General features: G+C 34.1%; 1 protein-coding gene across 1 annotated transcript in view; it reads right to left on the reverse strand.

The window, feature by feature from the left end:
* The window catches only part of LOC132737077 (uncharacterized), a 92,430-nt gene that overhangs the window by 14,471 nt on the left and 52,145 nt on the right, over positions 1-25,814 (reverse strand). Inside the window, 24 exon segments of the mRNA XM_060724316.1 lie at positions 484-593; positions 1,522-1,660; positions 2,779-2,879; positions 4,554-4,621; positions 7,936-8,123; positions 8,719-8,769; positions 11,278-11,451; positions 12,293-12,345; positions 12,744-12,874; positions 14,711-14,724; positions 15,141-15,314; positions 16,157-16,209; positions 16,608-16,738; positions 17,433-17,629; positions 20,369-20,517; positions 20,760-20,776; positions 20,779-20,991; positions 21,643-21,650; positions 22,211-22,396; positions 22,730-22,865; positions 23,154-23,308; positions 24,318-24,456; positions 24,814-24,960; positions 25,737-25,791. Of these exon segments, the coding sequence (XP_060580299.1) occupies positions 484-593; positions 1,522-1,660; positions 2,779-2,879; positions 4,554-4,621; positions 7,936-8,123; positions 8,719-8,769; positions 11,278-11,451; positions 12,293-12,345; positions 12,744-12,874; positions 14,711-14,724; positions 15,141-15,314; positions 16,157-16,209; positions 16,608-16,738; positions 17,433-17,629; positions 20,369-20,517; positions 20,760-20,776; positions 20,779-20,991; positions 21,643-21,650; positions 22,211-22,396; positions 22,730-22,865; positions 23,154-23,308; positions 24,318-24,456; positions 24,814-24,960; positions 25,737-25,791 (2,789 nt within the window).

Below are 25,814 nucleotides of genomic sequence, written 5' to 3' on the forward strand. Positions count from 1 at the left end.
TTTGTGTAATGGATTTGCTCTGTTTTGTGTAATGGATTTGCTTTGTTTTGTGTAATGGATTTGCTCTGTTTTGTGGAATGGATTTGCTCTGTTTTGTTTAGTTTAATCATCTGTTTATGAGAGACAATAAATAGAGCAAAATCTCCTAAGGCCCCTGAGCATCAGTTTAAAAGTTTTCAAAATAGTTTCCTCTGTGCATTATTTAAGGCATGAACTATCATTTCAGTAAAACCGCCAATGTATTGTTAACAAGCTAGATAGCTTCCTCACCAAAAATAATTCAAATGCCCTGGTTGGATTTGAACACACAGCAGTGAGGGGCAAATGGTTTCAAGTCAATAACTTTTAATACTACTCAACCAGAGACACCCCTCTTAGCTGAAGTATTAGGCAACTTTTATCAGCACCGATAGGGCTCTCAGTCTAAAGTAATGAAAAATACATGAATTAGTTCTGTTAAATATTATAAAAAATTAATCAAACCATTGGTGACATCATCTAGAATGCTGGCAAGACTGTAGCCAGAGCCAAGTCCTTTACAGTTTGCCAAGGCTGTTGTCCAGTTTACAGGTTTAGGATATATCCTGTAACACCTAAATATATAAAAATTATAATCAATGTTGATCCTAATTGTTATAATATATATGTATTACTCAAACTACAAATATTAAATGTTGTTTTGTTGTTTTGTCCATTATTGCCAGTTTGAATCATTGCCATAAATAAATGAAGTTAAGAAAATAAAAGCATAATTCAATCATCTGACCTTGACATTAAATGTCATTTAAAGGTCAAGGTCATCTTTATATTATTTAACATGTCTTTTCACATTTGTAGTTTTGTCCACATATGAACCAAATCCATGCATAAATAAGAAAATTATGACAACTTAACCAAATTCAATAATTTGACCTTGATGGTCAAGGTCATTGAAAGCTCATGGTCAAGGTCAGTTCAACCTTTAAGAGAGTCTTGTCCAAAAGTTTTTTTTTGTCTAACTATGAAGATAATCCATTGATTAATTACCAAATTACAGCAAATTATGGCAATAATCAGTGAAAATGCAATAATTTGACCTCAAAGGTCAAGGTCATTTATGAATGAGGGTCAACTATAAACTGATTTTCTTGAAGGTCATGTCCCAAGGATTGTTGTGGCCAAGTATGAAGAAAATACACCAAGAACTTAAAAAGTTATGATCAACGTGAAACTTTTGGAACAGCAACACCAACATGACTGCCTTGCTTTGAAGATGAAACAGACCATTCAAAATTTAAGGGATTTCAATATAGAAATATACCTACCAGGTCACTAGGGTGACATAGCTCTTCACTGGTGGAAAAGGCAAATCACTTTTGATTCCAACAGTTAGAAGGTTGAGGTCTTTTAAAATCCATTATATTTTGTTTATATTCACTCAAAAATGACAAAAACCTACTATTAACTGATATAATTATATATTCACTAAAAAATCAAAATTGGACAATTATCCTACATATATATACAATTAAGAATATTCACCTGTTAAACTGCATATGAAAGCCTGATGGACAATTTCCTGCCCACAATCCTGTAGGTACAACAGGGGTAATAATTGATCCAACACGCACCTTACAAACATACCCATACTGTCTGGCACAGTGGTCATCATTCCACTCACCTGAAAGAGAAACATATTGTCTTACGTAAAAGAAAAAACAGTATTAACTTTTGAATGTATTATCTAATCAGACTTTTGAATGTATTATCTAATCAGACTTTTGAATGTATTATCTAATCAGACTTTTGAATGTATTATCTAATCAGACTTTTGAATGTATTATCTAATCAGACTTTTGGATGTATTATCTAATCAGACTTTTGAATGTATTATCTAATCAGACTTTTGAATGTATTATCTAATCAGACTTTTGAATGTATTATCTAATCAGACTTTTGAATGTATTATCTAATCAGACTTTTGGACTTGTATTATCTAATCAGACTTTTGAATGTATTATCTAATCAGACTTTTGAAATGTATTATCTAATCAGACTTTTGAATGTATTATCTAATCAGACTTTGAATGTATTATCTAATCAGACTTTTGGATGTATTATCTTAATCAGACTTTTGAATGTATTATCTAAATCAGACTTTTGGATGTATTATCTAATCAGACTTTTGAATGTATTATCTAATCAGACTTTTGAATGTATTATCTAATCAGACTTTTGGATGTATTATCTAATCAGACTTTTGAATGTATTATCTAATCAGACTTTTTGAAATGTATTATCTAATCAGACTTTTGAATGTATATATCTAATCAGACTTTTGGATGTATTATCTAATCAGACTTTTGAATGTATTATCTAATCAGACTTTTGGAATGTATTATCTAATCAGACTTTTGAATGTATTATCTAATCAGACTTTTGAATGTATTATCTAATCAGACTTTTGAATGTATTATCTAATCAGACTTTTGGATGTATTATCTAATCAGACTTTTGAATGTATTATCTAATCAGACTTTTGAATGTATTATCTAATCAGACTTTTGAATGTTTTATCTAATCAAGGCACAAAATTCTAGCACAATACTACAAATTATTAATGAACAATTTCAGCAATATTAAATTACTTATAATCTGCTTCTTCCTTAAAAATCTAGAAACACAAAAATCTGGAAACGAAGTGATCCCTCGGAAGCACAAAGGCATAATCACTCTTATATGGGGAAACAACAGTTTCAAAAGTTGCAGTTCTAGAATAAGCAAAGTTTTCTCATTTACCTGTGAGAAGGAGGATGTTGACACAGTCTTCTTCCCCACCCCAATCATTAGGTTCATTATAACGCCAGTGGTAATACTTCCCTGGTGACCCATCAGACCACCTGTAAAAAATTGTCACAAACTGATCACAAAAATTTTAAAAATACTTATTCAAAACTGGAAAGGACGTTTTCATAATATCAGACATGCTAAATGTATCACAGAATATGTTGTACAAAGTAATTAAATATAGAAATTTCAGAGATGTTTATTGACCCAAAAGCAGTCTACTTAATCAAGAAACAGAAAGTAAATACATAGAGGATATTTGTTTGTTTCAGTGTAAGATCGAAAAATATTTCACCGAGTGAACACCAGATGCAATATTTTCCACAAGTGGCGTAGCCACGAGTGAAAATATAATAGCTGGGGTTCACGAGTGAAATATTATTTGATCTTACATGTAAAACAAACAAATTTTCTGTTTATTTCATGATTTTTTAACGATTTTTACACCATTTTACTGATTTTTGCCGCGTAACGCCATGCTCTTATCTTCATGACGTCATCAAATAATGACGTCACAATGTTGAAGCAAAATATAATTCCATGATTTTTTTAGATTTTAGATGTTTTTCAGCACAACGTTCGTAAATATTTACGAACTACAGTTTCACGTACATTTTTTTATTATGATTTGACTACATTTCCGCTGAAAAAAAAACATTCATTAATGATAAATATTTTATTTTACGCCAAATATAGTTCGGCTACTGTGAAAATTATATTTGGTAATCATTACTGTGAAATTATCAGAATATAATTAACCGTTATAATTCAGTAATCTACTGCAAAACATGTAATAAAAAAGATTATTACTCTAAATCAATTTGAAACTTGAAAGTCTCCTCTTCAAAGACATAATATTAAAGGCAACTACTAAAATTCATGTGCAATATTATCTGTACAACAAATCACGGACAGAAACAATACCTAACATTAATTATTCTTTTGAACGATATAGCAAAACAAATTTAGTAACACTTGAGAAAACAAGAAGCTTTAATTAAATTCATAATGAATTTTAGTGATGAACAATAAAGAAGCAAATGAATCAGTCAAAAATGAATTTGTCAAAAATGAATTTGTAAAAAAAGCCAAGTACTCTCATTGACAATGGTTTTTTGATTGTTGTCAGTGATCTTACAACCCATTTATTCAAATAGGCAAATAAAATGCATCTCTTAAAGTATAATTTAGATCAAATTTAGTGATTAACCATTTATTGTTTTATGAAAAGATGTTTAAAGATATAATTTCTTTTAGATCTGGTGATCCCTTAAAGAATATGAGAACAAATTATGCCTTAATGCTAATTTGCAGACAGTCTAACCTGTAGATTCAGAGGAAAAGAATATTGTTGATTACAGATTATGGACACCAGACACTCAATCACCCTTCTATACTGATAGCTGACCTTTAACCTTTTGGTTCTGACAGATGTGCAACACAACTTTTATCAAACATAGAGTAAACCAATGTACATGTTTTTCTTAAGTCAGTGACTAACCTGAATCCTATCCATAAGACTCCTTACTTTTCTAATAAAAATTTCTGAGAAAATATCACTTACTTAAACACTTACTTTTCTTATGAAATTTACCTAGAAAATTATATAATCACTTCTTAAACAGGGTACTCTGTATGTGAAAGTCCAGAACAAGAAGTATTAAGCAAGCTATTAAATGAGTACATTAAGACAATACTAGTAGGTTTCAATATCATAAAAAACTTACTTGTATCCATTGTTCAGATCTAGTGCATTCAGTCCTATCCACACTCTATAGGCAGATAAATTTTTCAACTGGAAAAACAAACAAACAAAATGAATGAACACATCAGCTTTTGGTAGGACAGCATGCTTGACTTTATACAGTGCTATTGATACTAAAACACAAGCCGGGATGATGTTGAATCTTATAAGTTCAAAAAGGCCATATTTCTGTCAATACCAATGTAAGAATTATATGCCTTGGATAGTGACCTCCTATTTTGCTCTCAAGTAAGTGTGCGAAATTTCAATCCATTCCTTTCAATAGTTTTGGAGATACCAGCTTGCACACAGAAACTTAACCAAAGTATGACACGGACACTGATGCCTAGGTGAGTACAATAACTCTCCCTATTCTTTTAACAGTCAAGCTAAAAATTAAGTTTGAATAATGAAACACTATAACTACATTTTATATCTCACACTTGTCTACATAATAAACTTACACTTAAACAAAAATCATTTATCAAGAGCATTGATGATTTAATTAATACAACTTAAAATGAAAGGAACATTTAACAAAGTTGGTAATATTAGTCATCTGTCTCTGTATACATATATAAATAAACAAGATATGTTTGTAAAACATGTATGCCCCCTATCGGCAGCCAATTAGTCATGTGATCAGGTTATTATGCATGACTTCTGACCAAGTGCATAAACAATTAATAAGGGTTATCTAGTATCTACTGGTCATGACTAGTCACAAGGTAATAATTATTGTGACCCCATAGGTTGTGTGCAGCAATTTAAGTTATTACAAAATCTTACCAAATAATATATGCATAATTTTATGAATCATGTAGGCCTCATTAATGACAGCCAAGTTGTTATATCACATAGACCCTTCAAATGTGTATACCAAAAGCAATTTTTTTTAGTTTAATATAAAAATATCAACCAGGCAAATTGAGTTGTTGACCGTTATTGGTCAGAAACCGTCATTATGTACAAGGTCAATATGACATTGACCCTTGACCCCAAAATCAATAGGGGTCATCTACTGGTCATGACCAAATCATCATACAAAGTTTGAAGTTCCTAGGCTAAGCGTTCTTTAGTTATTGATCGGAAACCGTTTTTACCTACAAGGTCAATGTGACCTTGACCTTGGACCCCCTTGACCCAAATCAATAGGGGTCATCTGCTGGCAATGACCAATCATCATACAAAGTTTGAAGTTTCTAGGCCTAAGCGTTCTTTAGTTATTGATCAGAAACAGTTTTTACTTACAAGGTCAATGTGACCTTGACCTTGGACCCCTTGACCCCAAAATCAATAGGGGTCATCTACTGATCATGACCAATCATCATACAAAGTTTAAAGTTCCTTAGCCTAAGCGTTTTTAGTTCATTGATCGGAAACCGATTTTACCTACAAGGTCAATGTGACCTTGACCTTTGACCCCTTGACCCCTATAATAAATAGGTCATCTGCTGGTCATGACCAATCACCATACCAAGTTTGAAGTTCCTAGGCCTAAGGGTTCTTTAGTTATTGATCAGAAACCGTTTTTTACCTACAAGGTCAATGTGACCTTGACCTTTGACCCCTTAACCCCAAAATCAATAGGGGTCATCTGCTGGTCATGACCAATCACCATATCAAGTTTAGAGTCCCTAGGCCTAAGCGTTCTTTAGTTATTAATCGGAAACCGTTTTTACCTACAAGGTCAATGTGACCTTGGCCTTTGACCCCTTAACCCCAAAATCAATAAGGGTCATCTACTGGTCATAACCAATCACCATACCAAGTTTGAAGTTCCTAGGCCTTAAGGTTCTTAAGTTATTGATCGGAAACCGTTTTTGCTTACAAGGTCAATTTGACCTTGACCTTTGACCCCTTGACCCCAAAATCAATAGGGGTCATCTACTGGTCATGACCAATCACCATACCAAGTTTGAAGTTCCTAGGCCTAAGGGTTCTTTAGTTATCACTCGGAAACCATTTGGTCTACGGACCGACAGACCGACGGACGGGACGGACCGACAAGTGCAAAGTAATATACCCCCTCTTCTTCGAAGTGGGGGCATAAAAAAAGAATAGACATATGCAAATATACCCACAAACACTGTTAAAGTGTTATACACCATGTAACAGCACAATTTAAATAGCTCCTTTCTATAAAAACAAGAGCGATCAGTAATCACATGTGTCGCCTCATAATGGCCAATTTCATGTTGGGACAAGTTTTGTGACAGACGGACAGACAGACAGATGGACAGTGCACAACTAGACTTGGTACTGATCATTACTGTAAAGTTTGAATAAAATTGCACCAGTAGTTTTTGAGGAGTAGTCTGGACAAGCTTTTGTGTATCTGGCAACACACAGAAAAAAACACCTTTTTATCAAAGGGCCATAACTCAGCCAAAATCATTCAACCGGAAAACCCGTGCAATATGTGCAAGGACTTGAGCTACAGATCAATCCTGTAAAGTTTCATTGAAATTGCATTAGTGGTATAAGAGAAGTAGTCCGGACAAACTTTAAAAATAAAAATTATTAAAGGGACTTAACTCTGACAAAAATCATTGAATCGGAAAATGCTGACAATATGCACAACTACACTTGGTACTGATCATTCCTGTAAAGTTTGGATGAAATTGCACCAGTAGTTTATGAGGAGTAGTCCGGACAAGCTTTTGTGTATCTGGCAACACACAGAAAAAAACACCTTTTTATCAAAGGGCCATAACTCGGCCAAAAATCAATCAACCGGAAAACCCGTGCAATATGCGCAAGGACTTGAGCTACAGATCAATCCTGTAAAGTTTCATTGAAATTGCATTAGTGGTATAAGAGAAGTAGTCCGGACAAACTTTAAAAATAAAAATTATTAAAGGGCCATAACTCTGACAAAAATCATTGAACCGGAAAATGCTGACAATATGCACAACTAGACTTGGTACTGATCATTCCTGTAAAGTTTGGATGAAATTGCACCAGTAGTTTATGAGTAGTCCGGACAAGTTTTGTGACAGACGGACGGACAAACAGACAGACAGACGACGGAGAAGTGATCCCTATATGTCGCCACTACTCCGTAGAGGCGACACAAAAAACATAATTGAGCAGCGCCATGACAAAACCAACATATCATGTGTTTGCGACCAGCATGAATCCAGACCAGCCTGCACATCCGCACAGTTTGATCAGGATCAATGCTGTTCGCTTACAAACCCTATAACAAGTAGAGAGATAAATAGCAAACAGCACGGATCCTGATCAGACTGCGCAGGCTGGTCTGGATTCATGCTGGTCTCAAATGCATTATGTTAGTTTTGTCATGGAGCAGCTAATATGATACAATAATCAAACATAAAGTTATACATGTTCTACATTACCATAGCATGATACACAAATGCTTGCTCGGTCTGTGAGAGGATTGAGGCAAGGTCTCCGCCATATTGTTGACATTGATGTTGAGCTTGTCTCCAGGACTTTCCCTGGTCCCCGTTTCCATCATTAGCCAGGTAGCAGTAGCCATTGAATGCCACCCATCCACTACCACTTAAACTACTGCATAGGGAACCTACAGAACAGTAAACAAATCACGTAGTAAATATATTTTACGTTAAATAGTAAATAATTTTGAGTTTATTTCATTTAGGTCTGGTATACATGTCAACTCCATTACAATATCAAATTTAATGCCATTAAATGTAAGATAATTTCAAATTTTAAGTTCTTCACAGAAAATTATAATGGCCTAATAGGAACTTGTCTATGACAGGACTGGAAATACATTTCCAGATTTGTTCACTATTTCATGTAGGTCTAGAACAATAACTGGTATGCAAATTTTCAGATCATTCCCTCACCCCATTTTTCCAGAATTGTCGTATTTATTGTGCAAAATGACCCAAAAATGAAAATCTCAAATCAGGCTAGGTATCCCACAAAAAAATCAATATTCAATTTAGTTCCGAGAATATTTTTTTATTATCCTTTGCAGAATTTTCTATTTTAAGTGCTTCACTAAATGATCTAGGTAAGAATTTCAAATTTTATGTTTTAGTTTTTTTGACCCCAGTGACGCTCCTTTGAAAGTATCCTCTAAAATTATATTTTTAAAGATTTATACGGAAATGACTACATATTTTGTACTTGTAATAGAGTCAACTTACTTGACTGGGTAGGTGGGGCTGTCTGGGGTTTTGATGTTGTTAAATGTCCACCTAGAAAATAATAAAATATGAATTTCAGTGATCACTGTAGTTTAAAGTGTCTAAAAAAATATTAGATAGTGAGTAATTTTTTTAATATGTTTCATATTGTACATAATATGAAAAATAAGCATATAACATTATAAACATGTAACAATGATTTGTACTATGATTTCTAATAGAACAAGAGCCGGTTGAACCGGGTGATGCTCCCCGAATAGGTTTTGGACACAGGAAGGTATACCTCTTGTTGTGTCAGAGTTATGTCACAGACAAAGTTCAAAGTGTAAAAACAACCCAAATATTGTGCACGACACATTGTCTAAATATGGTGATCATTTTTGTGAAATAGTTGTAAAATCCGATTTCAAATAACAAAGTTATGCGCCCGACATTATTTTGCTGCAAGGTCATGCTGTGACCTTGACCTTCAACGTAGTGACCTAAATGTTGCATGCGACACGTCGATTCAATATGGTGATCATCTCTGTGAAATAGTTGTTAAATCCGACTTCCAGTAACAAAGTTATGGGCCGGACACGATTTTGCTGCAAGGTCATGCCGTGACCTTGACCTTCAAGGTAGCGACCCAAATGTTGCGCGCGACACAATGTCTCATTGTGGTGATCATTTCTGTGAAATAGTTGTAAAATCCGACTTCAAATAATGAAGTTATGTGCCGGACACAATTTTGCTTCAAGGTCATGCTGTGACCTTGACCTTCAAGGTAGCGAGCCAAATGTTGCGCATGACATGCCATTTTAATATGGTCATCATTTCTGTGAAATAGTTTAAAAATCTGACTTCAAATAAGGAAGTTATGGGCCCGACACGATTTTGCTGCAAGGTCATGCTGTGACCTTGACCTTCAAGGTAGCGACTTAAATGTTGTGCATGACACGTCATCTTAATATGATGATCATTTCTGTGAAATACTTTTTAAATTTAACTTCAAATAGGGAAGTTATGGGCCGGACACGATTTTGCTGCAAGGTCATGCTGTGACCTTGACCTTCAAGGAAGCGACCCACATGTTGCACGCGACACATCGTCTCAATATGGTGATCATTTCTGTGGAATATTTTTTAAATCCGACTTCAAATAACAAAGTTATGGACCGGACACGATTTTGCTGCAAGGTCATGCTGTGACCTTGACCTTCAAGGTAGCGACCCAAATGTTGCGCGCGACATGTCGTCTCAATATGGTGATCATTTTTGTGAAATATTTTTAAAATCCAACTTCAAATAACAAAGTTATAAACCGGACACGATTTTGCTGCAAGGTCATGCTGTGACCTTGACCTTCAAGGTAGCGACCCAAATGTTTGCGCGCGACACGTCGTCTCAATATGGTGATCATTTTTGTGAAATATTTTTAAAATCCGACTTCAAATAATGAAGTTATGGACCGGACACGATTTTGCTGCAAGGTCATGTTGTGACCTTGACCTTCAAGGTAGCACCCCAAATGTTGCGCGCGACACGTCGTCTCAATATGGTGATCATTTCTGTGAAATATTTTTAAAATCCAACTTCAAATAATAAAGTTATGGACCGGACACGATTTTGCTGCAAGGTCATGATGTGACCTTGACCTTCAAGGTAGCGACCCAAATGTTGCTCGCGACACGTCGTCTCAATATGGTGATCATTTCTGTGAAATAATTTTAAAATCCGACTTCAAATAACAAAGTTATGGGCCGGACACGAATTCGGGACGTACGTACGGACTGACGGACTGACGGACGGACGAACGGACAACCCGACGACTATATGCTCCCCCGAAATTTTTCGGGGAGCATAATAAATCACGGTACTCAGCCAGTAAAAATAACAATGTTCAAATGTAGAATTTATAGTTCAGTATAATGAAATTTTATTGTATAAATGTGTCTGATATATGAACTCAAATTAACACCATTATATCTGTAGAAGCAATGATGATTATTAGGGGTGTCATGTTTTTTTCCGTTTAAATGGGTACGATCCGTTTTTAGCTAATTACCAGTTAGAAAATTTAAAAACCGATAACCCACGTTAGTACTTGACAAACAGGCAAATAAGTTTTAAACTGATTCTAATTATTACCTTAGTTTTTATAACTAGATATGACAATTTGTTTATATTTTAGTTGTACTCAATGTATTTTCCCCAATCTGATTGAGTACAACCATGTACAGTACGACCATATCAGATAATAGTTACTTCATACTTAGATATGTATCGTAATTATTTTGAGTACAATAAAATAAGGACAAAAAGAACAAATCATATCTTGTCATAAAGAAAATGTTGAAAATCTAAGGCTTTTATATTAGTATGATCAGTTAAACTTTTACCATGGTTATTAGGTCATCGTTAGCATTTTTCCCAACAGTGACACCCCTCTAATAATTACTGTACATACAAAATGGTTGGTGAAAATTATCTTAGGGCCCTTTCAACAAATAATTTATATCATCTATGAAGTAATAAACTTAATTAAAGGTTTTCTTTCATGTCATCAAGTGTAAATTACCTTGTCCTCTTTTCACCATGCAGATCCAGTTATTTTTTGAAGCACATGCGGCATCGTTCCACTTGGAGGTAGAGCTCCACATTTCAACACAGTCTTCCATTCCCTTGTAGTTGTCTGGCTGCTTATCAGCCCAGTTTAACACATTGACAGCAGTTTTATCTGTCCACACATACCCTTAAACAACAATTTATTATACTTTAATGTTCCAGTTTTTTAAAATTCCTGCCGAATTTCTTAAATGATCTTGCTTAATTCCCTATACAGTGATGCACACAGTCTGTACTGCCTTTTGGAAATAATATATCAAGATAAAAATTCAAAATTTGTTGCCTATAGTATGTATATTTTAATGGCAACAAAGCCTGTTTATTATCAGTTTGGGCACACTAAGAGCTAAGTCTACACTTTAACTAAATAGGGTGAGCATCTGGTTAGGCGTACCTTCTAGAATCTTCTACTTGACAACTGATCTCCATAACAATTGATCTTGGAAAATGAGTGTCACTATGGTAAACTGACCAGAAGACTCAACTTACAAGATAAATTGCGTTCACCATGGAATTCTTAATTTATAAGAAATTTATAGTCGGTCACTAACGGAGAAATTGGAATGGCACAAATGCACTAGGGGTTAATCTTACTCTTTAATTCTTTTATATGGGCGGATGAAGGGGGTGGGGGGTTAACTCACATCAACACAGTATGTGCCATATGGCTTCAACTTTACTGGTGGAGGAAGACCTTAGATGCCTTTCTGTGCATTATTTCAGGTATGAACTGTACCTGAGTAGAACCAGCAAAATTCCAATAGCTAGCTGTATAATTTCCTTACATAGAAGAATCCAAAGTCAGCAGTGAGGGATTTTTAATTCATATTCATTTAAAATTTAGACCTCATATTCTTAAGTAAAATCAAACTTGAAGTGTAAGTAAAAGATACAATGTTTAAATACACTTATAATCATAGCATCCTTAAAAAATGCTAACTTTGTATTATAGATTTCTGTAAACATACCATTTTCTGTAGCTTGATCATTTAGCCCTATCCAGTATGAGGATGACGTCCCACTACAAATAAAATATGAAATGTATAACAATTGAAATAATGTCTCTCATTTTTGTGCTATCCTTGGGCTTGGTATTGGGTATGCATGTCATGGCTTAATCATCTTAATCATTCTCATGTATGTTATATATTTGTACCCTACATGTTGTTTTAAATATCCATGTATTCCATTCCAATAAATCTATCAAAATAAATCTATCTATCTTAAAAAAAAAGAAAACTTTTATGTTTTTCCCTATAATATGTTAACACAGTGGATATCATGGCATATCTTTATGACGATTGTGACAATGGTAACATGTTGTTATAATACATTTTACAATTTCATATATCTAGGTGACATGTCCAGTTTATGCATCATTACAGACCAAATTTTTCAAGGTGTACGATAAAAACATACACTAATGCATTCCTCCACACTGTATCAATATCCGCAGCACTGTGAAACGAGGCAAGGTTACCTCCCTTACTTTTACAATCAACAATCGCCTCACCAATATTTCGGCGGCGATGAACTTCAACTGTGTTTACCTACAATAATAAGATCTTAATATGTAACTTTTTTAAAATTCTCAAAAAAACATATTCATTGTTTTGTGTTTTAAAAGTGCGTGCTATAGTTAAGTATTAGGACTGTGAAATTTTTACAGTGCTGTGTTTCTTGTTAAGCTGCTGTCATTTTATGCCACCTCAGTTAAATACCGTACAAATGAAATTAACCACTATATGTTGTATAAATGTTGTGTTAAACACAGTTGGCATTCTGCAACAAAAATAAAGGATGCATGTATATTAGAAATATTGTGTGAAGTATAAATTATCTGAATTTCATAGAACCTAAATAATGAAAAAAGATCAAATGTAAGGGAAGAAAACTTGAAAACAAGTTCAGCTTGAAAATGAGTTAAAATTGTTTACTTAAAATGTTTCAGTTATGATATTCTAACATCATGTTCAAATTTAACACTTAATTAAATAGTTACTACTGTTTTTTTTGGTTAAGTTTCAATTTTAAGAGACATCAACATATTAAAGGTCATATGACAACGTTCAAGCTTTATTGGTGTATCAGTACCCAATCAGATTAAACTCAAACAGGTTTTATATACAGACTCAATCTACATGATCTAACCGAGTCTGCAATTTTCATGTCATTTTGCTGATTTTAATGCTTCGTTGGGACCACTTTTTGATCATTTCTGTGAAATACTTTTTAAATTTAACTTCAAATAGGGAAGTTATGGGCCGGACACGATTTTGCTGCAAGGTCATGCTGTGACCTTGACCTTCAAGGAAGCGACCCACATGTTGCACGCGACACATCGTCTCAATATGGTGATCATTTCTGTGGAATATTTTTTAAATCCGACTTCAAATAACAAAGTTATGGACCGGACACGATTTTGCTGCAAGGTCATGCTGTGACCTTGACCTTCAAGGTAGCGACCCAAATGTTGCGCGCGACATGTCGTCTCAATATGGTGATCATTTTTGTGAAATATTTTTAAAATCCAACTTCAAATAACAAAGTTATAAACCGGACACGATTTTGCTGCAAGGTCATGCTGTGACCTTGACCTTCAAGGTAGCGACCCAAATGTTGCGCGCGACACGTCGTCTCAATATGGTGATCATTTTTGTGAAATATTTTTTAAAATCCGACTTCAAATAATGAAGTTATGGACCGGACACGATTTTTGCTGCAAGGTCATGTTGTGACCTTGACCTTCAAGGTAGCACCCCAAATGTTGCGCGCGACACGTCGTCTCAATATGGTGATCATTTCTGTGAAATATTTTTAAAATCCAACTTCAAATAATAAAGTTATGGACCGGACACGATTTTGCTGCAAGGTCATGATGTGACCTTGACCTTCAAGGTAGCGACCCAAATGTTGCTCGCGACACGTCGTCTCAATATGGTGATCATTTCTGTGAAATAATTTTAAAATCCGACTTCAAATAACAAAGTTATGGGCCGGACACGAATTCGGGACGTACGTACGGACTGACGGACTGACGGACGGACGGACGGACAACCCGACGACTATATGCTCCCCCGAAATTTTTCGGGGAGCATAATAAATCACGGTACTCAGCCAGTAAAAATAACAATGTTCAAATGTAGAATTTATAGTTCAGTATAATGAAATTTTATTGTATAAATGTGTCTGATATATGAACTCAAATTAACACCATTATATCTGTAGAAGCAATGATGATTATTAGGGGTGTCATGTTTTTTTTCCGTTTAAATGGGTACGATCCGTTTTTTAGCTAATTACCAGTTAGAAAATTTAAAAACCGATAACCCACGTTAGTACTTGACAAACAGGCAAATAAGTTTTAAACTGATTCTAATTATTACCTTAGTTTTTATAACTAGATATGACAATTTGTTTATATTTTAGTTGTACTCAATGTATTTTCCCCAATCTGATTGAGTACAACCATGTACAGTACGACCATATCAGATAATAGTTACTTCATACTTAGATATGTATCGTAATTATTTTGAGTACAATAAAATAAGGACAAAAAGAACAAATCATATCTTGTCATAAAGAAAATGTTGAAAATCTAAGGCTTTTATATTAGTATGATCAGTTAAACTTTTACCATGGTTATTAGGTCATCGTTAGCATTTTTCCCAACAGTGACACCCCTCTAATAATTACTGTACATACAAAATGGTTGGTGAAAATTATCTTAGGGCCCTTTCAACAAATAATTTATATCATCTATGAAGTAATAAACTTAATTAAAGGTTTTCTTTCATGTCATCAAGTGTAAATTACCTTGTCCTCTTTTCACCATGCAGATCCAGTTATTTTTTGAAGCACATGCGGCATCGTTCCACTTGGAGGTAGAGCTCCACATTTCAACACAGTCTTCCATTCCCTTGTAGTTGTCTGGCTGCTTATCAGCCCAGTTTAACACATTGACAGCAGTTTTATCTGTCCACACATACCCTTAAACAACAATTTATTATACTTTAATGTTCCAGTTTTTTTAAAATTCCTGCCGAATTTCTTAAATGATCTTGCTTAATTCCCTATACAGTGATGCACACAGTCTGTACTGCCTTTTGGAAATAATATATCAAGATAAAAATTCAAAATTTGTTGCCTATAGTATGTATATTTTAATGGCAACAAAGCCTGTTTATTATCAGTTTGGGCACACTAAGAGCTAAGTCTACACTTTAACTAAATAGGGTGAGCATCTGGTTAGGCGTACCTTCTAGAATCTTCTACTTGACAACTGATCTCCATAACAATTGATCTTGGAAAATGAGTGTCACTATGGTAAACTGACCAGAAGACTCAACTTACAAGATAAATTGCGTTCACCATGGAATTCTTAATTTATAAGAAATTTATAGTCGGTCACTAACGGAGAAATTGGAATGGCACAAATGCACTAGGGGTTAATCTTACTCTTTAATTCTTTTATATGGGCGGATGAAAGGGGTGGGGGGTTAACTCACATCAACACAGTATGTGCCATATGGCTTCAACTTTACTGGTGGAGGAAGACCTTAGATGCCTTTCTGTGCATTATTTCAGGTATGAACTGTACCTGAGTAGAACCAGCAAAATTCCAATAGCTAGCTGTATAATTTCCTTACATAGAAGAATCCAAAGTCAGCAGTGAGGGATTTTTAATTCATATTCATTTAAAATTTAGACCTCATATTCTTAAGTAAAATCAAACTTGAAGTGTAAGTAAAAGATACAATGTTTAAATACACTTATAATCATAGCATCCTTAAAAAATGCTAACTTTGTATTATAGATTTCTGTAAACATACCATTTTCTGTAGCTTGATCATTTAGCCCTATCCAGTATGAGGATGACGTCCCACTACAAATAAAATATGAAATGTATAACAATTGAAATAATGTCTCTCATTTTTGTGCTATCCTTGGGCTTGGTATTGGGTATGCATGTCATGGCTTAATCATCTTAATCATTCTCATGTATGTTATATATTTGTACCCTACATGTTGTTTTAAATATCCATGTATTCCATTCCAATAAATCTATCAAAATAAATCTATCTATCTTAAAAAAAAAGAAAACTTTTATGTTTTTCCCTATAATATGTTAACACAGTGGATATCATGGCATATCTTTATGACGATTGTGACAATGGTAACATGTTGTTATAATACATTTTACAATTTCATATATCTAGGTGACATGTCCAGTTTATGCATCATTACAGACCAAATTTTTCAAGGTGTACGATAAAAACATACACTAATGCATTCCTCCACACTGTATCAATATCCGCAGCACTGTGAAACGAGGCAAGGTTACCTCCCTTACTTTTACAATCAACAATCGCCTCACCAATATTTCGGCGGCGATGAACTTCAACTGTGTTTACCTACAATAATAAGATCTTAATATGTAACTTTTTTAAAATTCTCAAAAAAACATATTCATTGTTTTGTGTTTTAAAAGTGCGTGCTATAGTTAAGTATTAGGACTGTGAAATTTTTACAGTGCTGTGTTTCTTGTTAAGCTGCTGTCATTTTATGCCACCTCAGTTAAATACCGTACAAATGAAATTAACCACTATATTGTTGTATAAATGTTGTGTTAAACACAGTTGGCATTCTGCAACAAAAATAAAGGATGCATGTATATTAGAAATATTGTGTGAAGTATAAATTATCTGAATTTCATAGAACCTAAATAATGAAAAAAGATCAAATGTAAGGGAAGAAAACTTGAAAACAAGTTCAGCTTGAAAATGAGTTAAAATTGTTTACTTAAAATGTTTCAGTTATGATATTCTAACATCATGTTCAAATTTAACACTTAATTAAATAGTTACTACTGTTTTTTTTGGTTAAGTTTCAATTTTAAGAGACATCAACATATTAAAGGTCATATGACAACGTTCAAGCTTTATTGGTGTATCAGTACCCAATCAGATTAAACTCAAACAGGTTTTATATACAGACTCAATCTACATGATCTAACCGAGTCTGCAATTTTCATGTCATTTTGCTGATTTTAATGCTTCGTTGGGACCACTTTTTGCCAGATATTTACATAAAGTAGATTTTGAATACCTGATAGCAATAGTTTGGTGTTTGTATAAGACCAGGGTCACAGGGAGGTAGACTGGTTGACACTGGGGGTAAAGGTGGTGCCGTGTGACCAACCCTTGTTGCCTTACACACTAACCCAGCCGTATTTGTACACAACTGGTTCGTCCACAGTCCTGTCTGGTTACCACTTCCTATAGATACACACATTGATGTTCCATCTAGATGTAAATAAAGAAGATAAAAAATTATGATTAGACTTATAAACTTTAAACATATACATGTATTATAGATACAACTGTTTTTCATAACATTTGTCTTAGTTATTAGTTATTTTATAGCAGTAAAACTGGTAACTGTCGTGAATTCCACAAAATATTCGTTGATTTGTCATATTAATGCTCCTGTTTGTGTTCTTGTTGACATTTGTCTATGATATTTAAAACTGCTCCTAATGTTTGTTATATAACAAGCTCGCTCCATATAGTTTAGGTGGGAAAACATTACTCTATGTCAGTGATTTTCCTGCTTATATAACAGACTCTGATAAAGGGCCACTTCCCAATTGAAATTTTCTTTAAAATCATGCAGTTTTCCAAAAATCTGAACTTAAGGACGTTTTCGGGAGTTTTCATATAGACATATAGGCAAAATTAAAACTGTTCAATAGAATTTCTTAACTAGAAATGTGTCCATAGGACACGGATGCCCCCAAACGCCACTGTTCTGTCAATCTTATGACTCTAGGTCAAATATGTTTTGGACTACATGTGCCACAAGTTGAAAACTAAAAATCAACAAAGGGCTATAAAATTCCTTCCTTTACTACCATCTACACATTAAGGTTGTTCATCCCTGGAAGTTTAAGCAAAATCTGCTATCCTGTTTAAGAGGAGTTGCGTTCACAAAATTTCTACATAGTAAATAGTGAAAAAATCAACAAAGGGCTATAATTCTGTTCAATTTGGTCGCAGCAAAAATTCCTTCCTTTACTACCATCTACACATTAAGGTTGTTCATCCCTGGAAGTTTAAGCAAAATCTGCCATCCGGTTTAAGACAAGTTGCCTCCACAAAATTTCTACATAATTATTTAGTGAAAAAATCAACAAAGGGCCATAATTCTGTTAAATTTGGTCGCAGCAAAAATTTCTTCCTTTACTACCATCTACACATTAAAGTTGTTCATCCCTGGAAGTTTAAGCAAAATCTGCCATCTGGTTTAAGAGGAGTTGCGTCCACAAAATTTCTACATAGTATATAGTGAAAAAATCAACAAAGGGATAAATTTGGTCGCAGCAAAAATTCCTTCCTTTACTACCATCTACACATTAAGGTTGTTCATCCCTGGAAAGTTAAGCAAAATCTGCCATCCCGTTTAAGAGGAGTTGTGTTCACAAAATTTCTACATAGTATACAGTGAAAAAATCAACAAAGGGCCATAATTCTGTTAAATTTGGTCGCAGCAAAAATTCCTTCCTTTACTACCATCTAAACATTAAGGTTGTTCATCCCTGGAAGTTTAAGCAAAATCTGCCATCCGGTTTAAGAGGAGTTGCGTTCACAAGATTTCGGGATGTACGGATGGACGGACGGACTGACCGACGGACACTCGGACGGACAAGTGCAACGCTATATGCTCCCACTCTGTGGGGGCATAAAAATTGGCATGTTGTTAGAATATGATAACAGAAACATTTTAAGCAAAAAAAAAAATTGGGGTCACCGTTCTTATTTTCGAGTTATCTGCCCTTGAATTGGACTTTTTCGTTAAATTCAAGGGCAGATAATTTGCAATGAAAAAAGAAACAATACATTTTTTTTTCTTATTTTCATGAAGCTTACCTTCGTTTTAGTCGATATGCAAAATTTCAAGAAGGAATTTAGAGTGGATAATTTTTCTTCCACTTCTTCTTTAAACCTGTGCATACTTTTCTTAAAAATGGCCTTTTTTTAAAGAATTTAAAGTATCTCTATTTTTTATTGAAAAAAAAAACAACAGAAATGATATATGGAATTGTATGTTATAATGTATCGTACTCAACAGTAAAAAGAAAAATATAATTCAGAAGTAAAAACAAGAATTCATTTAAGTATGTTTAACTTATCTGCCCTTGAATTGACCTCAAATAAATAGAAAGTTCTGATTCAGGGGCAGATAACTCAAAAACGAGAACGGTGACCCCAAAGTTTTTTTTCGCTTACAATGTTTATGTTATCATATTCTAACAACATGCCAAGTTCAAAGAAATTCTAATGAACAGTTTTAATTTTGCCTATATGTCTATATGAAAACTCCCGAAAACGTCCTTAAACCTGCTTTTTACTTCCCAAATCAGCAATTTTAGCGAAAATTTTTTCCCACAAATCAAGAGGCTAAGGCCTCTTCCTATTTAAATGAGAAAATCACTGTGTGTTTACTCCAAGTCATGATTTTTAATGGTCTTTTGGGAGAACAATTTGGTATAAATATATACTTTGATTTTTAACTTGTTGGACATTATAGTAGAAAGTAAACTAGTGATAAACCAAAAATGTGAAAAAAATCAGTGGATTTAAGTGTTTGTTTCATCTTGTATTCCAATGTGGTGGAAAATTGAAAGTGTACAATAAAAGGTGTTTGAAAACCCTGCCACATTGATAAGAGCTGTCAGCAGTCTCCACTTTTCTCCAAAAAAAGTGGGTCATGACAGTAGTTCAGCTTTTTCTTCAAAAAGTGCAGCAGAAAAAAGGTTCCAGAGTACTTTGTGACATTATTTCTCTGACAGTTTGATTGAAAATCTGTTGAAAATTATATGAGTATGGCACAAAAGGAATTGTTTTTGCCTGCCAATCTGCCATCCAGGGTTAACAATTCTAAAAATCAGTGTTATCTTTCAGAAAACTTAGTTTAAAATGATGTATTGTACTTTATTGGATTTCATTGATGTAAACTTATCTCAAGTATATAAACAACCTGACCTGGTTTATTTTGGGCCCAATTAGTGAAGTCTAGGTAGTGTCTCCCAACTGTATGCTGATAGGTTCCTGGTTGAGCTAGATCATTTACATCTATCCAGTACTGTCCTGATCTACTCCCCAACACACCTGCCAGGTACGCTTGTTCATACCTATCACCAACAAAAAAACAAAATCAACTGTTACAAGTGATGAATTTAGTTACTGATAGACTAAAATATGGTGAAAAAAATGCAGTAACTTTCACTTAGAAAATATCATTCTACAAGCCAAACATGAATTTATTTTCACAAGACTAGTTTATAAGAATGTTTCTTCAAATGCAATTACAGACATAAAAGTTAGCAACGTTTTGAATTAATAATGCTTATGAAATTGTAATCTGTTAACTTACTTATCACTTATTCTAACCCAATGAAGCTTCCCAGAGTTTCACACACAGCTTTGCTATCTTGCCAGGTCCTTTTAGCATCAGCATACAGGTAACATGACCACCGATACCCATCCCAGCCTTTCTGACACCCATCAGGTAGTACAGTTGAGGCGGGCTGACTGGATCTACGTTTGTCCATCTGACACACGAACATGTGACTGACATCACAAGATTCATCCTGCCAACCTCCAGACTGTATCACAAAATAATAGTTTATCAAATAACTACCTTTATATCATAGGAAATTTATTTGGGGAAACAAATGGCCTAGTGGTAAAGGTGTCTGCTTCTGTATTCTGTAACAAGGTCTCCTGTGGTTTTGGAGGTTGGTTTATACAGCATTTATTTGATGTGCATTCTACATCATCTCCTTCTTTACACTTAGAATTTATTTTAATTGGAATGTGTAGGAAGCTTTTAGACACACTCTGGAACCTGTTCCAGGAACCAACCAGTACTGAGCAATAACTTTTTTGCTCAAGGAAACAATGGCACGCCCCTGACTTGGTTTGAACCCACACAGATAGTGATCCTTTGATTACTAGTCAGACAAGTTAACTATTCTGCCATGCTGCAACTTTAGAGGTTTTGCAGGTTCGTTAGGGATTCCTTTTGTCTCCATTTTCCAGGCCATCTTGGGTAAGAACTACGCTTCCTTGTATGGTACCAGAACTGGTAAGTTGCAGGAACTCATTTAAAAACAAAAACACTGTTTTCTAAAACTCTTACGACAAAAAATTAAACTATTATAAAAATTACTGAAACAGTGTGACAGTATATATTTCAATAAAATATCTTTCACAAATGTATGCTTTACTCTGTTAAATATATTTATATAGTGTACCACATATTCTGCATTGACAAACACAGTCCTGGTTGTCATTTAATGTATGACTTGGCTGGTTTAATCCCCAGTTTTGTATACTTCACCTGGCTACCCATCTGCCCACCTATAGAGAGACTTCGCGTTGTATATCATTAAATCCTATCCATGTATTTCTGTTTGTCTAAAAAAAAAAAGCCAACACAATCTAGCTATTTTAGAAAATTAGAGGAAATATCTGAAATTTAGAAAATCTTTGTGTGTGTATATATTGCAATACTGTTATTGAGGATGAATACCATTGTATTATTATCAATATCCTAACATAAAAAAAATTCTAGAATTTGATTTTCAACTAAAAATTAAAATTTAATATGAAATATTCTCTATATATATGTATAATATTTTAATAATATTATCATAGACAGCACACAGCAATGCTTACGTTTATTTCTCTAATCAACTGAAGGACATAGCTGCTGTGAGTTGTAACATACAAGAATGGACCTTTAAGACATATTGAAAGTGTGGAGGGAATAAAAAAAGTCATTATTAGTTTAAAGGTAATTTATATCAGTGAGTCACTTACTTGCATATTCCAGCAAACTAAACACAAAATCTTGCTCTGCCTGGCTGTTTGGCGAGGCTAGATCACCACCCTGACCTTTACAGCTTGCCCGGGCATCGTACCAGGACTGTTTAGTCTGGAGCAGCACATAGCCATCTATTACCATAAGACTTTCCAGTCTGTTGGGGCAGATCTTGAATTCTGGAGCTGTAAGTGAAAAAATAAATTACATTTCCTCTTCGTAATATTAAAGATTTTATTGACTTTTGTCAATTTTGCCTGAAAGTTAAATACTTTGTATATAGTTCAAAATTTGTTGTAAAAAATAGTATTTGTAAAAAATGTTTATAAAAACCAGTCAGAGAGAATTAAATTGATATCAATTGATTCGCTATCAATTATTTTGCCAAAACATGTATGAACCTATACTTTATGCAAAATGAACATGTAAATATGTTAAAAAATGGTTTTAATAGCAGGGTGGTCTTAATTCTGGGGTGGTCTTAAGTAGGGATTCTACTGTACATGAAACAGACTTACACATCCCAGTTGTATAGATGATATTTGACGAGGGTCCACCACACTGGAAGTTTGTCTTGGGAAAACATGCCTGGTTGCAGTCTGTGGCGGGGCCATACTTTCCATAGGAATTCCCGCAAAAACATTTAAATTGATTCTAAAATAAACATGAATAAATAGTTAAAATTTAAATTTTCATAAAGTTTTACACGCTTAGAAAGTTGAAAATGCAAAATCCTAACATACAAATATATACAGCCATGTAATTTCAATGAATATGAATAAATTTGTAATATCAATAGTCAATCTAGATTAAATAAAGTGCTCTTAACAAAAAAGAAACAATGAAAGATAGAAACCTTAATAAAGGCAGCAAAAAAATGAAACTCATGCTGATTGTTTGATATATACACTAAAATTACAGTACAAACGTTGCTATAGTTACCTGTAGACCTGCATAATAGTAACCCTTTCTGAAACAATGGTCAACACACATGGGAGGCCACATGCCCACCCTGGGGTCAGTGTAGGGCTCGTACTTGAGGTCTCGATCATGAGCATCATCAGCGTAACACCCAATTCTTACACCAGATGCTGCCCCTACAAACAAACATGTCAATTTTGATTTGGTTTCAAATTAAATTATATTGCAATTTTCCAAGTTACTTTGTTTGTTTTTGTTTTGTTTTACAGTGTACCAATACAGTTTATGTCATATGGTGCTGAAACAGGAAAGATGATTTTGGCTAACTGTGGGTGTTATAAACAAGCAACAACATGGGTTAAAACCATCTCACCTGCTGGGGCTAAGAGATGCATATAATCAAGTAATTTGAACCCATTTACTCGCCTCTTTTGATCACCCAGGGTTAAACAGTGGCTGCAATTCTGATGCCTCAATCTTTAAAAGCAACTCCTCTGCCACAAAGGGCAATCTCCCAAGTTATGGTGAAAAAAAGTGACAATTATGCAATCATAAAGTACTCACAACTTTTCTATCAGTTAACTGAAAGGGTGAAGCATAACATAGTAATCAATTTAGACAATGATTCAGTTGAAAGTATTCTCTAATTCTCTCCATGTATTTCCTTCATTTTCCTTTGACCATGTAATATCCAGTGTTTGAACTCTTTTTCTTTCTTTGTTAAAGTCGTTTTTGAGGAAATTACAGCCTTAACCTTCAAGCAATTTAAACAAGGGTATATATTTGTCTCTTGGGTTGTGGATGTTTATTCTTTTATGAATTTCCAATTGAGGGCATCCATGGACAACTGGTAACTGTTATTGACTTCAAGCAACTTTCCCCTTACTGCTGTGGGTTTGAATCCCAACAGGAACTTTGGATTATTTCATGTGAGGAAGCTATCCAGCTAGCTTACGGAAAATCATTGGTAATCAGGTGCCTAAAATAATGCACAGACAGGCATCTGAGGTCTTCCTAAACCAGTAAAGCAAGAAAGTAACCATATGACCTCTACTGTGAACGTAAAAACAAACCCAGAAAAAAATGTGTTTCCAATAATACAAGATAATGTTTCATAAAACAATTGTTTCATTTGATATACAGGTAATAATAAATAGTGTTATTGAAAAAAAAATGCAAACATACCTGGACATCCATAGAGTTCAAATCGTAAAGCAATCCTGTTGTTCCAAGACTGTGGGTATATGAGAATATATCTGGCTATAAAAGGTACCAACAAGTAGTGTTTCCTGGCTATCCGGTTTTCCCAATTTCCATCAAAAACCTACAAAATATTTTTTTTTGTACAGAAAATAGCAAAACACAAAAAGGGAGAAAATCTTGTAAAAAGTATCAATGTAATTCTTTTATTGTTCTTCATTTCAAATAGCCATTTCCATAGTAACAGACAAATTCATAAGCTACACACATATAAATAAATTCAGCACCGAACCTACACTTATTCAATAGCCTCTATTTTCTTTTGGCTGCAGGACACTTCACAGCAAAAAAAAAAGCTTGTATAATTACATTTAACTTTAAATGTATGTGGAAGTGCTTGTATATTATTATTTTCACATAGATGAAACAATTCAAATGTAACACTTACCCTACCATTATTAATTTTTTTTTGAAATCTTACCTTAGGTTGAGATCCTAGTTCATAGTAATACACCCATTTTTGGTTATCACTGGAATAACTGATTTTATAACTTTTCACCCAGTCAGCTGAGTCAAATGCCCCCTGTGTGCTTACAGCTGTAATCTGTATTGCAAATCCTAAATCTGCCTGAAAAATGTTGTACAAGTTATTTTATTATAAAATTACAGTCAAACCTGTGAGTAAAGGTCATACACTGGAGAGCCCAAACACATGAGGGCTTTATTTGGAGATTATTTTTGTTCTCTTTAATCAAAGAAGAATTGTTAGTGGCGGCATGGCTGAGTGGTTAACGCTTCAGACTAGTTATCTAATGATCGCTAGCCGCATGGGTTCAAACCCCGTCAGGGGCCAGTCGTTGTTTCCTTGAGCAAGAAACTTTACACTTGTTGCTCAGTACTGGGTGGACGTTCCAGGAACAGATTGGAAAGTGTGTCTATAAGCTTAAAGCTTCCTACACAATCGAACTAAAAATAAATTCTGTAAAGGGTGATCTTTATTCGGAAGTGGACTGACAGGTACCTTTCAATGAACCACAAATCTGTCTACAATAATATGTTTTCCTAATCTAAAGGCTTATACCATTTTTTTTGCTGAATTGAGAAATGAAAAGAATACATTTTTGATAACTTCATGGAAAAATCTGCGCACAAAATATAGTTATTTCTTTGTTAAATGTTATGGCAGAAAAATAACAAAAATCATGGCTACAAAATTCCAGGAAAGGGCAGTTTCATGGACAGCAGTGAAAAAATAATACACAGATGATAACTGCAGATTTGATTTATTCTGTTTGTGAGAGATAAATAAGTTTTGTATGCAAATTAGATGTAAGATAATTTAAGCAGTGCGAACTTTCTGTACTGTATACATTATTGCAATATTTAGTAAGAATTCAGTGATACTTTCAAATACTGCTGTTTATCACTGTATTTAAGGTATCCATGCTCCAGCGTAAAGCTCCGTTAGCTGGAAGATTGAAG

Source organism: Ruditapes philippinarum, unplaced genomic scaffold (genome assembly GCF_026571515.1).
Source record: "Ruditapes philippinarum isolate M1 unplaced genomic scaffold, ASM2657151v2 ctg4803_1_1_1_1, whole genome shotgun sequence".
NCBI classification, from domain to species: Eukaryota; Metazoa; Mollusca; class Bivalvia; order Venerida; family Veneridae; genus Ruditapes; species Ruditapes philippinarum.